This window comes from Rhinatrema bivittatum, chromosome 10 (assembly GCF_901001135.1).
Source record: "Rhinatrema bivittatum chromosome 10, aRhiBiv1.1, whole genome shotgun sequence".
NCBI lineage: Eukaryota > Metazoa > Chordata > Amphibia > Gymnophiona > Rhinatrematidae > Rhinatrema > Rhinatrema bivittatum.
In genome coordinates, this window is record NC_042624.1 from 84308038 (window position 1) to 84322492 (window position 14455).

Consider the following 14455-nt stretch of genomic DNA (forward strand, 5'->3'; position numbering starts at 1 on the left):
TGCTGTGTGTATCTGCCATTGGGATGACGTCCACCGGCGGCCATTGGCCGTCAGCGGCTCGGCGCCCCCTAATGCTCAGCGCCCTAGGCGATCGCCTAGTTCGCCTAGTGCTTCCGCCGGCCCTGTCTGTGTCTACTACTTTCTACACACTAACTTTAGCCCTGAGCACGCTGTTATGAAATTACCCTCACGGAGGTCCGTATTCAAATTCCATTTAGATGGATAATGTAATAGTTATCTATCTAAATGGCTTAACCGACTATATTGAACACTTATCTGGCTAAATTCTAGTTATCTGGCTAGAATTTAGCTGGATAAATCAGGGGTATTCCGGGGGCGGGCAGGAGGTATTCTGTGCCACTGAATATGCCCTGCTAGTTAGCTGCATATAGTTATCCGGCTAACAAGCCAAGCTACTCTGTGGCTTAATATTGTCCCCATACGTTTTAGAGAGGCTTTAATTCATTGAAACTGCAAGTTTTAAAAATATTTTGTATTTCTTGATAAAATACCCAGAGTGGAATATTTCTGAAAAAAGGACACATCACTGCCAGCCTGATAGTTCATGCTGAAGGGTGACAGTGCTGCAGATCCTGGTTCTAATCTGCTGTTCATTAGGGTTAGTGTGCCAGAAGGCACCATGAAGGCAACACACTCAGGCCCAGGCACTGAAGGAAGAAAGCTGCTGGCAGTGAGATTACCCCTGGCAGCCACAGAGTATGGAACTAAGGGGTAGTCTTATAGGAAACTTCCCTCCAGTCTGAGAGAGGTTCTGGAGAATTGCTCAGGCAAGCCATTTGTGGGGTAGAAGGGAGGTGTATGCATAATCAGGAGAAAAAGCAGAGATTCAAAGAAATTGACAAGAGATATGTCCACTTATAAAAAAACTAGTAATTGTCACTATTTTGAAAACGCTGTAGTACAACAGCTAAAAGGCCTGCTGTGCTTAGGAAATTGTCAACGACAACCGAGGCTAACTCCGATTTTGAGCGTCTACATCCTGTTTCCTCTTGTGCTGATAGGACAGTATCAGAGGGACAGAGATCATAGAAGAGCAGCGCTGGAAGCTGAAGCTCAGTGCCAGGGCCGATGCAAGGAAATTAGGCACCTTCTGCCCCCCCCCCCCCCACCCATGCCAATACCATCTTGGTCGCGCCAACACCGCCCCCCAGTCATAGCCCTGACTCCTACCTCTAGGTTTTCTGTGCCGCGAGCAGCGCACAGCCTACCAAATCTCCACTCCTCTTTGCCGCCACTGCTTGCGGCCCCACATGGCTCATGTCTCCCAATGGTTGGCACCCTAGGTCCAGGCCTAGCTCACGTAGTGCTTCCGCTGGCCCTGCTCAGTGCAGTTCTGATTAACAGCCTCCTACGCTCTCCAGGCCCTACAGATTTTCTTCAGCCTGAACATAAGAGCATAAGAACATAATACTGGGTCAGAGCAAGGGTCAATCAAGCCCAGGATTCTGTCTCCAACAATGGCCAATCCAAGTCACAAGCACCTGACAAGCACCCAAACATTAAATACATCTCAAGCTGCTATTCCTTATTGATTAATAGCAGTTTATGGACTTCTCTAGGAACTTATCCAAACCTTTTTTAAATCCAGTTACACTCCATTGATATACATACATTTTCTACACAACAGAAACATGTACTTGCAAGACTGACCTGAATAACCTGATGCGTAATGTCTCCATTTCCGAATGCTAAGCCACTGAAAGCGTCAATGAGGGCACTGGAATCCAGGCGATCGGGAGCAAAAAACTTTAAGCCCTCTGAAATGTAGGCCAGAATTCAACAGAGCAGTCAGAAGCTTAATACATTTACAGAGCAACACTGCAAAAGTCTTAGCTGCAATATTTAGAAATGTTTCTCAGTCCTCCCAACTTGCTCCAAAACAAGAGGCTAACATACTAGAAATATATTAGGCAATATGATATTACAAAACTCATTGTAAGCCACCATCTTCAATTTGGGTGTTTATATGTAGAGACTTTTGTTTTCAGTTTTTATTTTATTTTTCCTGGTAATGTCAATGTTACAACCAAAAAAAAATTCTGTGAAAAATAGGACATCCACTGATTTTTTTTTCCTGTTTATTATAACAAAGTAATTTTTCCACTGATTTTATTTTGTTGTAACGTTGAAATTTCATGGAAAGATAAAATAAAAACTGAGACTGAAGGTTCTTACTATGTGTCAATGCATGAGGCCACATGCCAGAGGACATTTTAGTGGCAGCGATATGGAGCAGTATCTACTACTATCTATTGTTTATCTGGGAGCAAAGGTTCAGGTGAAGACATGTTCGTGCAATTTACTGAACTGTTTCCTTCTGGTACGGAAATACTGTTTCTTAACTGTACAAAAGGAAAAGCAACTTTACAGTAATGCTATGCATCTTATATTGTCAGTTCATATATTTTATTTAAAAGAATTTATAATAAACATTCATTCAAAATTTGTTCGAGGTGAGGAGCAAAGTAGCACAGGTAACTAACATGTACAAGGCTAGTTGTCTGAAGAGAGACCCCACTGTTAGAGCCTGCCAAAGGGAATGTTTTAGGTCATATGCGTAGACCCTCTCTTATTGTCCTATGTAGCAATGGAGGGAGGCAAGACTTGAGCTTCTCTATCTGTGGAATATGCAGAAGCCATAAGCACCGATATTATCTATAGAGTGATACAGGACTGGGAGTTTGCTTTCCTCAATGCTAAATGAATCCATGGATTCATAGAGAGTAATTTTCAAAGAGACTTCTGCAATTTAAACTGTTTTATGCACAGACATGGCCTTTTACAAAATGTTGTGCCCAATATGCAAAACAACATATATATGTCCGTCATGTTTGCACCTACTGTAAGTAACATGGCAACATAACATAGTTAACTGATAAATGAAAAACAGCACACTCTCTTCTAGTGAATCAAAAAAACTATATCAAAAAGAGGGATACAAATTGCCTATCAAATGTGTGAACAGCAATTTAAAAATGAATAACATCAATTAAAAAATATACTGGAAACGGTATCAGAAGGAGTGTGCAAAGGTTACAATCTACTGCCTCCCGTTATACAATGGACCTCAAGCAGTCCTCAGAAGTCTCAATCCCCTACCAATCCAAAATGTTAAATGTAAACTACTTTACTTCCTGTGAATGATACTATGACAAAAAAGAACTTTATTTAAAGAATGTAACACCATGACAAAAAACTTTTTTTTGAACAGCAAAAAAAAAGTTTTATTTCTCTTTAAAAATGAAATTTGAACTTGCTGTAGCAAAACCAGCGATGAGCTGGGGGTGGACGAGCTAGTTTTGCTAAAGCGAGTTCAAATCTCTCTCCTTAGGATATCCATTTTCAGGGGCCCAAGTTTCATCTCATGTGGATCTGATGCTGACCAAACACCATACCCAGACCAAGCAGAAGCATTTCCAGGGGCAGAGTTGGGGTTTGCACTCATGCACAAACTTTGCATTTTCAAAAGTATGTGCATAAAATTCCACACACCCCCCCCCCCCCAAAAAAAATATATCTGTGTTCAGTTTAGCAGGTAGAACTGCATGCAGGTAGTTGAGATGGGACAATTTTCCAAAGGGGACGTACGTGCGTATTTCACCTTATGAAAACTGGCACAACTTATGTCTGTATTTTCCATGTAATTTATGCGGGCTGTTACAAATTACCTCCTGACGAACAGATTCTCCCAGAAAATGACTTGCCTGTCACGTTAGCTAATTTTTCCAGTTCTTTGGAAACTTTTGGTCCCAGGGCAATTGTGTGAACGACCGATCCGCTCTCAGTCACGTTGGAAAAGCAGCTGCTGATGGCATTGTCTTCTCCAGCAGTCACCAACACGAGTTCAGAACCGACAGTGCTTCCACTTAGTTCCTTAGTCACCTGGAACAGGATTGCTTGATATTATTCCACGTTCCCTGTGCCCCCTTAGACTGCACTGGTCCCATTTTGATGGCATTGTTTTTACTCTTCCATTGTTTGTTGTGTAGACAGGGTCATCAAAATGAGAAAATGTATCATTTGGGGGCCTTTGGCTGTAAAAGGTAACGAGATGATACAATTTGAATTAGGGCTTTCAACATTATCTGCTCTACTGCCCTCTTCATACCCTATTTATACTTTCCATACAACCGCACAAAAGTTATTTATATGCTTCAAAAGTTGAAGAGTCTTTTTAAAGCAAGATTTTTTTTTTTTTTTGTAGGCATAGGATAAAGGGAAAGTTATGTTTGAATAAGACCTGAAATGAGACCGTCTTGGCAGTTTCAGACTTTTCCAGCATGTAATCTTTTGTGTTGCCATATGAAAGATGTACATCTGCTTTTGGGTGGAAATAGATGTTTCTAGTGCTTTGAAAGACAAGAACTGTCAACAATACCTAGGGTGGTGAATTTTCCGCATATATGCGTGTAAGTAACCTCTACTCATATAGTCCATATTTTCTTAAAGTCCAAAATACATATGTATTTTCACTTTCGCATACACATATGAGTGTAAAAAAAAAAAAAAAAGGGATGGTCTAGGGGCATTTCAGGGTGAGGCCAAAATGTACACACCGAAGTTGCTATTTAAAAGACACTTAACACATTTAGATTTTACACCTGCTCATTATCTGGGCTAAGGGATTTAAATGTGCTTATTGTAATAAAGTACTGACTGGGGGAGAGGTTTGGGTGAACTGGGGGAGGGGTGAGTTCAGGCTGAAGAACCAGGAGAGTCTCAATGACGTGGAGAACGACTGGGTGAACCAGTGGACTAATTGGTAAAACTGGTTATTTCCTTGGTGTGCATATGTTTTAAAATATATCAATTAATGCAAGTATGTCCTATTTTATTTTCATGCAGCAAATATACTCATGTATGTTACCCCATTCCCGGATGCGGACTGCTACCCAATGGGGCCATAAAATAATGTATTGCTCTTCGGGACTGGAACCTCAGGCTAGCTCTCTTATGATCTCTTTCTCCCAGGACCTGGATCCTTTTTCTATGGGGGGGAGAAGATTGTCTCTTCCAGGGCCTGGAGTGCTAAGGATGACTTGGAAGCACATTTGGGGAATGGTGTCTCTATTTTACAATGTGTGTGCCGTACTGAGCCCAAAAAAACCATGCTGGAGTCACTGGGTTAGTGGTCAGATAAAAGTCTTTACTGATGGGCAATTAAGTTGTGAAGGGACAATGTTAAAAGAATCCTCTGCACCACAAACATCTCTCTCTTACTTTACAATCCTTCCTCTCTATCTGTGCAGGATTCTCCAGACCAGGACTAGGAAGCATCCACCCTCCAGAACTGGGATAAGTAGAGTCCCCAGGTGAGCAGGGTGTCCCCTTCCAAGCTGGTAAAAAATGGTAAATACAGTCCCTTTGCACAGAGAGTAGAATCCTCTCTCTCCCCAGGGGGTGAAGATGCCGGATGGGTGTCCTCAGTGATCTTTACTTTGCTCTTACTCAGTTTGCAGTTCTCGCTCTCTTCCTTGGTCTTTTCCTTTCTCTCTTTCTCTTTGTCCTCTGTGGATCCCAGATGGGTGACATCCTACTGGAAACAGCAGCTCCAGCTGTTCCTTGCTCCAGGCAGGAAGGAGAGCAAAATCTTCCTCCTGGGCTTCCAGAAAAAATCAAGCTCCTCATGCCCCCCCCCCCCAAATAATATTAACACTGGAGTTTCTCCTTGCAGTGAGTCATCACCTCTAAGGGACAGGTCTTCCCTATCTCTGGGCACCCGAAACGCAGGGTTCCCCGTGCCCTGAATCCAGGCGAGACATAGCTGTCTCACAAGGCTCCTACTATACAAAAGTTTCAAAGTCTCAAAACTCAACTCAGGGCAACCACTCTGCACCTATGGAGTGGGTCACAGAAGTGGAGTCCCTGACCTATCCCAAAGGGTCCCAGCCAGGATGGAGTCCAGGCCTCCAGGCAGGCGAAAAATCCAACTCAGAGAAAATCTCCAACCTTCCTCCAAAACTGCAAACTATGCTGCCCCCCCCCCCCCGAGCTCTCTGTAGAAAGTTGCTTATAAACCTCACAAAAGGGGACAGCCACTCCATCACCTTCATTGAATGGATCCTCCCCTAATTATCCCTCACTAACTAGACCAGCTGCAATAAGGTTTCACCCATGCCTTACTGATAATGTGACTGTAGGGTCCGTTACATGTATCTTTTTTAAATAGGTAGGAAAAGAACATGCCCTCAATGCATCGATATACGTTCCTGCAATACATTGCATGTATTCGCATGTAAACCTACAAATGTGCATATGTTATGGGGTAGAGCTACACACATTTTATAAATATGCATTGGATATAAAATACTAGTGTAGATGTGATCCTGGCCATATATGTGCGCGTGTACCATTGCACGCATTTGTTTGCAAGTTATCTTCTGTATAAACAATGCCATGAAAAGACCAGTTTGGTATTTAATTCTACAGTGTAAAAGCCTGAAGCAGTTTTTTCCCCCAGTACATTAGACTTTAGGAAGATTTAACATTTATAAAATTCAGCCTTCTTTGAGTTTTCATCTAGAAGGCTGAAATGATTGTGTGAGGTTTTATTAATAAAATAACTACAGTATTACATCATGATAGAACAGTAACATGATTGCTGAACTTTGACCTGACAAAGACAGCATATACGTATTTTCTGTACTTAACCTGCAATCCTTGCAGTAATCCTATGCAGATGTTTTTTTCTCCACCAGCTGTGATGGGCAGGTAAGAGGTGAGCTGCTTCCGCACGTCCTCGTTAATTATTTCCCGCAGTGGAGTTTTCACCTCTGCTGTGCTGTTAAATGTGACGATACCAACGTGGGAGCCTGTTTGAACAACCTGCAGCAGAAAGACCGCCGCCGCCTGGCGCAGTCGGTGGATGCGATCACCCTTTGTACATAAGAAAGACGGAAGAAGCAAAGTGGTCAGGGAGAGCACTACAACCCTCTCGGCATGAAGCTAACTAACAATAGATGCTGCGATGGCTCACAAGACAAGGACATCATTCCGTGTGAAGTGCCAACGAGTGAGCGGTGAGCACGCCTAAGTGATGAGCCCCACCTACCATATTTTAGTGTCCAGGACTCTGCGCAGAATGTGGTTCATCATAAGATGTTGCTCACTGTACCTGCCCTGCATCCTGTGCAACTTTACTAGGGAGCCACAGTAAAATGTATAAAATGTCGAACAGTGAAAAATTACTGTACCTTCATTTGCATGTTTAAGCATTATGTTCTTCTGTTTATTAATTAATCAGAGGAAACATCTTGGGGGGGCGGGGGGGGGGGGGAAATCTGAAAAGCCCACATGATTTGCAATGTATCGGGCCAATACAGAAAGAAGCACGGGAGAGCCTCCTTTTTGACAGAAGCGGTGGCTGTCAGCGGGTTTGACAGCTGACGCTCAATTTTACCGGTGTCGGTTCTCAAACCCGCTGACAGCCACTGGTTCGGAAAATGGATGCCATTGTATCCAGTTCTCAAAAGGGAAATTGCTCTTTCTTTCCTTTTGAATGTTAGCAGCTGCAAAGTAAGCGTGACAAAAGGGCCCATGCACTATGCACTTGCTTTTTGTGCAAGGTAGGGGGCTGAGCAGGAGAAAAATACAACCCGAACATTTCAGAATTGCATATACAGGCACCGTTTTGTTTCTCTGTCCTGAACGCCTCTTACGTGCACTGTCGAAACCAGCGCTTGCTTTCAGCCAGGCAGAAGAGGGACATTTGCAGCCCAGTCACGTAATCTGGGTAAATGGCTTTGCAAATCGTCCTCTTTAGGGGAGGGGCGGATATATTACTTTAATGATTCTGAGCAGCAGTAGATTGTCTGGCCAGTCAGTAACTAAGGCCTCCTGCACTCGGATTCTGAACCCACTGATGCTGTGCACAAATCAGAGCTTGCATGCTTTGATTCCACTATGTACACTGCGGCGGCAGACTTTCTGTATGATTTCAGATGTTTTAAAAAATCCCAAATAAGGTTAAAAGGCACTGTATTTGCTTTCTTTTACTCTAAGAGAGCAATCTGATGCACAGGTTTTGCAAACAGTATCATCCTTTCAAATTTGCATGTAGTAAACCTTTTGGGCCGGATTTTAAATGCCCTGCACGCGTAAATCCGGCCGGATTTACACGCGCAGGGCCCTCGCGCGCCTATTTTGCATAGGCCGCTGGCACGTGCACAGCCCCGGGACGCGCGTAAGTCCCGGGTCTTCGTAAAAGGGGCGGGGAGGGGGCGTGTCCGGGGTCAGGGGGCGGTTTGGGGTGGGACCGGGGGCGTGGTGCCGGCCTGGGGGCGTGGTCGAGGCCTCCGGACTAGCTCCTGGGTCGGGTGATGGCGCGCCAGCAACCCGCTGGCGCGCGCAGATTTACGTCTGCTTTCAGCAGGCGTAAATCTGCCAACAAAAGGTAGGGGGGTGGAAAGAAAGTTCCATCCGAGGCCGCTCCGATTTTGGAGCGGCCTTGGAGGGAACAGGCAGCACGCGCCAGGCTCGGTGCGCGCAGGTTGCACAAATGTGCACCCCCTTGCGCGCGCCGACCCCGGATTTTATAAGATACGCGCGTATCTTATAAAATCCAGCGTACGCGCTCGCGCAAAATTATAAAATCTACCCCTTTGTGTAATAACAGATATCACACACATCACCTAACTTGCAAAAGAAGCATTTGAATATACTACACTCTATGTGGAAATGTTTGAATGTAAATTATAGTTAAATTATACATTATTATGAAATATGTAAAATATAATAATTATGTGCATACACTGCTCTATCCGGCAGCCTACGTTCGGTCAACCAAAAGAAGTTAGTTGTCCCCTCACTGAGGGACTGTAGGTTGAAGTCTGTCTGCTCTAGGGCCTTCGCAGTTGCTGCTGGTCTAGTTCTGTGGACAGTCTGCCCCAAACCTCAGGTTAGAGACTGATGTCCTGAACGTTTGGAAAGAGTAAGTTGAAGACCTTTCTTTGTAATGATGTACTGCTGATTTGATAGATACAGTTTTAAATGCGACAGGAATATTTTGTCTGCATTGTTTTGTTTTTCAAATGTTATGTTAAATGCATGCAATCCACTTTGCTTAACATTGTTAAAACAAATGGTATATAACATTTTATTAAATAAAAATAAATCAAATACTGCTGGGTGACTAAATCATATTTTGGCAAATATAACTCTTCTATCTTTTACGAGAACTGGATAGCAATACTATATGACCGTGTCTACAACAGCTTACGCTCTTTTCAACTTGTTGAGTGTCTCAAAGATTTACCACAGCCATGCTTCCTGAGACATCCAGAACTAAGCAGAGCGCTCTGCCTCGGATTTGCAGCAGTGAAAACACAGGCGGAGAAGGGAGAGCTGTGTCTCTCATCGGAGAAGTGGTTTGATAGTCTAGGGACCTCATGATGACATCCCATGTGCTCTGGTAGTCACACATTCTGTTCTGTAGGTTGGGTGCTTCAGAATCATGGGTGCTTTCATTACAGAACTCAACTACCTGGAAAAAAAAAAAAAAGCACAAAGTTACTTCTATTTTCTAAATATTCAGCTGGACTACTACAAAATTATTTTTCATTGCAGTTTTTTTTGAGTCTGAGATAGCGGTAGGGATTTTGTTGGTATAAGAGGTAAAGATTGGCAACAGCATCAGAAACTGAAGTCCTTCAGCCACAGAGCACAGCAAAATGTGATTCTGAGGCCAAGGTACTAACCCGTGGAATTTTCCATGTGTTTGCAGCTTGTTTGTGAGATGAGCTCCGCAGCAAACTTTCACACAAAATTTAATAATAGGGAAGCAAAAACTGGCCCATGATATCTTTTCTGCATGATGGTTTTCTACAGATTTATTATTATGAAACTGCTTTGCATGATTTTGTATCACAGCAGCTCATTCATTTTGAACTTAAATTCCAGGCATAGTGAACTACAAACAAAATTGTATTAATTTGCAAAGCAGTTAATATGTGAATTATTTCACAAAAGGGGCTTTGTGTGAAAAAATTTGCAAATGCCTACAATTTTAGCATTTTGTGTGATTTTTTTTTTTTTTTTTGCATGAAGCCCCTTTTGCAAAAAAAATGTGCCTGTTAGTACATTGGTATCATAAATTGTCTGGTCAATATTCAGTGCTCAGCATTGTGAAGACAATGAGGACTGTGAGTGACATCTCTGATGATTGAGAAGTTCAGTCTTCATCAGGTCTGGCTCAAATCCATATGACTTTTCCAACAGGAGTAATCCAGGGTTCCAATATGATCTGGATGATTTTGACTTTAGTAAATGGTGGTCTGTCTCCTGCTAGTGGTTTTAATTTAACACAGGCCTTTTTGTTCCATCTTGACAAAAATCTGAGATAACTTTAGCTCAGCTCTGAATTCTAGTTTGGCATAACTCAGAGGTGGGATCATAAAGACACATGAGTCAGATCTTCACTTGCATATTAAGTGCTAAAACAAAATGCAGAAAATCAATGAAAGAAAAAAGTTTGAGATGGAGATCTCTAGATGTTATTCACAGCACATTTGTTTTCCCTGGAGCTTGAGCAGAGCCATAGCTAGTCTATGGAAGTTATGGCCTCGGCCATAGGCACCATCCAGCAAGGGCACCATCTCTCTCACCCTGTACAACTTTGGATTCTCAAGAGCTGAGCTGCCGAGGGGAGAATAGCTGCTACGCCTGCTCCTGGTGTCCAGTGTACCCACAGGGCTGTCCATTTAGGGGCAGCGGCCCAAATCGGGCAAAAAAAAACAAAAAACCAATGCCTCTGCCTTCCCCTTCTGCCCGCACCTGCAATTCCAAAAGCAGCAACACCAGTCCTCCCACTCTGCCCTGGCAGTTAGAAGTGCAGCCCGTGGAGCGGCAGAAAGCAGTACCGGCCATCCCACAGAATGTGTCTGTGAGAGAGCAAAAGAGTGAATGTGTGTGTGTATATATGATTGAGAATGTGTCTGAGAGAGCAAAAGAGTGAATGTGTGTGTGTATTTGATTGAGAATGTGTCTGAGAGAGCAAAAGAGTGAATGTGTGTGTGTGTATTTGATTGAGAATGTGTCTGAGAGAGCAAAAGAGTGAATGTGTGTGTGTATATATGATTGAGAATGTGTCTGTGAGAGAGCAAAAGAGTGAATGTGTGTGTATATGATTGAGAATGTGTCTGAGAGAGCAAAAGAGTGAATGTGTGTTGGTATATGATTGAGAATGTATTTATGAGAGTAAAGAAAAAATGTGTGTGTACATGAGTTTATGTGTGATAGAGAGAGCAAAGGAGTGAATATGTGTGCGTGTGTATATAATTGAGAATGTATTTGTGAGAGAGTCTGTTTGTGTTCTACATGTGTGACCGAGGTGAGGTATTTCTGTGTAGGGATTTATAGCAGACCAGCTTGTTTTGTTTTCCTAACAGGAGGTGTATTGGTATTTAGGAGCTGGTGTAATATTTGCAGTGTTGCCTTTTCATAGGATGGATTGTTACTGTTTGAGTGTGTTGCGTCCGTCGGTCTTCGATGGCTTCGTTCCCGCCTACCTCTCTCTACTTGCGGCTCCTCCCGCTCACCTTGGACTGATGGCTGCTGCGGCGTCTGCTTGCCGTTCTCTCCAGCATCCCCTGACCCGCTTTGGTGTTGCCTCCCGCCATTCTCCTTCAAAGGTACCTCTAGGGCGCGCGCACGCTGCCCTCATCTTTAACTCTAGATTGATTTCCATGATCTTTTATTAGGTTCAGGTTCACAGCCTGGACTTGTTGTAAATTCTGTTCTGTAGAGTCCACTCTACTATTAAGATCTTTAAGCTGACTGCCCAAATTAAGGTTCACGGAGTGTAGTTCCGATTCAAGTTTTAAGTATTTATGTTCACTGTCCTTAACTAGCCCAGAAAGGCTAGCAACCAGATCCCACAGTTTATGCAAGGTCACAATGGCCGGTTTCGGGGGTAGTTGAAACAACTCACCACCTTCACGAGCCATTAGTGGCTCTGGAGACAACACCCGCCTGCATCGCCGCTATCCTCCTCTCCTCCTCCAAGAATTCAACCGGCGATAAAGATGTCACATCTCCACCTGGGATCCTTGCCAAGGCTGTTTCCAGCACACTGGAGGAGAGTTGGAGCTGAATCGCCATTCATCCCTCTCAGGTTCCCCCCCCTGCATCGAGCGGATGATGTCATCACTAGGCACCAGCTCCGGCAGACTCTCTCGCGATGCTGGGGGCGGTGGAGGTCGACAGTCCGGGGGACTTAGTGTAGTTTCCCCATATAGCGTCGGAGCTCCCTCTCCAGATGTAAAAGCAGGGATAGTTCCTCCCGTATCCACCGAAACGGAGGTAAAAGAGGTTATCCGTTGCTGTCCCACAGGTAAGGGGAACTCCTGGGGGTAAGCCCTCACCTTGCCTTTTCTCTTTGGAGGCATAATTCAAAAGGCAAAAAACAAACTCAACGGAGTGTCCTCTCTCCCAACCGCTCACGCCACCATCTTGGCCTCCAAGATAGGTGTGGGGAGGGCACGACCTGGGAGAAGGGGGTACAAGTCTGTAAGCTACCCCATATCCATACACTGGCCCTAGGGAAGGGTGTAAGTTATGATGACTGTGGGAGATGAGAGAAGAGGACAGAGAAGGAGGAGGATTTGGGGGTAAGGGGTTTTCAAGAGCAAGGATGCTGTTGAAGGGAAGGACAAAGGGGCCAGAGAGCTGGAGATGGTAAAAGGAGCAACTAAATGAGGGAGATCTAGAAGACTGAGAGGAGAGAATTAGCAAGGTGTAGGATTGGCACAGAAAATTGGAGGGAGAAAAGGGGGATGAAATGTAGATGAGTGGATAGAGAGGAAGAGAGAAAGAGAATGAAGAAAAAGGAGAAGAAGAGGGAAAGATCAATAAGAACATAAGAAATTGCTGTACTGGGTCAGATCAAGGGTCCATCAAGCCCAGCATCCTGTTTCCAACAGAGGCCAAACCAGGCCACAAGAACCTGGCAATTACCCAAACACTAAGAAGAGCCCATGCTAATGATGCAATTAATAGCAGTGACAATTCCCTAAGTAAACTTGATTAATAGCAGTTAATGGATTTCTACTCCAAGAACTCATTCAAACCTTTTTTAAATCCAGCTACAGTAACCTCATCCTCTGGCAACAAATTCCAGAGCTTAATTGTGCATTGAGTGAAAAAGAATTTTCTCTGATTAGTTTTAAATGTGCTACTTGCTAACTTCATGGAGTGCCCCCTAGTCCTTCTATTTTATCCAAAAGAGCAAACAACCGATTCACATTTACCTGTTCTAGACCTCTCACATCCCCCCTCAGCAGTCTCTTCTCCAAGCTGAACAGCCCTAACCTCTTTAGCCTTTTCTCATAGGGGAATTGCCAGTATGACAATGTCTTATGTTTTTATGACCCCATAGCTCAATTCTGGCCATGGTGTGTCACAATATAATCTGAGAGGTACAGCCTGATTCTTTTATGGGGATACAGGAGTCTGTCAGCATCACAATATGGGGTAGATTTTCAAAACCTACGCGTGTGCATCCATGTGCGCATGCATGTTATAAAATGCCAGGTTGGTGCGCGCAAGGGGGGGGTGTCTACTTTTGCAATTACGTGCAGCGACGCATCGGGGCCTTCCCCAATTCCCTCCCAGTCCACGCCAATTAAGTAGCGGACTGGGGAGGGAACTTCCCAACCCCCTAGCCTAATGGCCGTCATGCCGGGCGCCTCTAGCCCCCTTCCGCCCCGCCCCTTTTTCAAGCCCTGGGACTTACACGTGCCCTGGGGTTTACGCGCGTGGCCAGGCCGTTTGAAAATTGGCCCAGCGCGCGTAAGGCCCGGGATTTACGCGCGCCGGGGTTTGAAAATCTACCCCTATATGTTTAAGACCTTGCTGGATTCTGTAAAATCCCATGACGGCATTACTCCAGCAAGCCAGTTGGGTGGGGATGAGCACAAAGTGGGTGGGCCATGGCCACACCACTGTTATAGACTGGTTCAGAGTTTGTATCTCCCAAAAATTAACTTTTATTTTGCCAATTACTCTCTAGAGGCTGGAAAAGCGATTCAGGAACTATGGAGAGTTACCGGTTTGGTAATCAGTATCTGCCACCTGCCCCCACTGTCCAAAGAAAATGTTATTGATACAAATAGCTGAACATTTAAGGCTCATCCTCAAAACAGTTTTGCCAAAGGCATACAATGGGAAGATCCATTAGGCAATATGGCCCTTAAGGAATGTGATTAACAATCTTCTGATCTTTTTCCTGCGTGATACTTACAGAAGATAATGCTGGCATATACATTATAGATGCTGTGGCATTTTGCAATTTGTCTACTAGAAACGTGCAGCCTTCTTCAAAATGTCCTGTCTGAGATCCAAGCATGCAGTCCCCATCAAGGCAGGAATTCCTTTCGCACACAAACATGCCAGTGAGGTCAGCCGAACATCTGGAAATGTAAATGCTACATTATTATTT

At 44.1% G+C, this 14455-nt stretch overlaps 1 protein-coding gene across 4 annotated transcripts in view; it reads right to left on the reverse strand.

Annotated features, from left to right (window-relative positions):
* The window catches only part of LOC115099862 (calcium-activated chloride channel regulator 2-like), a 69139-nt gene that overhangs the window by 28562 nt on the left and 26122 nt on the right, over nt 1-14455 (reverse strand). For all 4 annotated transcript variants that reach the window (XM_029617764.1, XM_029617762.1, XM_029617761.1 and 1 more), the window contains 5 exons: nt 14258-14426; nt 9275-9502; nt 6673-6897; nt 3726-3903; nt 1672-1778 (listed from right to left, as the gene is read on the reverse strand). In XM_029617764.1, the coding sequence (XP_029473624.1) occupies nt 1672-1778; nt 3726-3903; nt 6673-6897; nt 9275-9502; nt 14258-14426 (907 nt within the window). The remainder of the gene's footprint in view (nt 1-1671; nt 1779-3725; nt 3904-6672; nt 6898-9274; nt 9503-14257; nt 14427-14455) is intronic.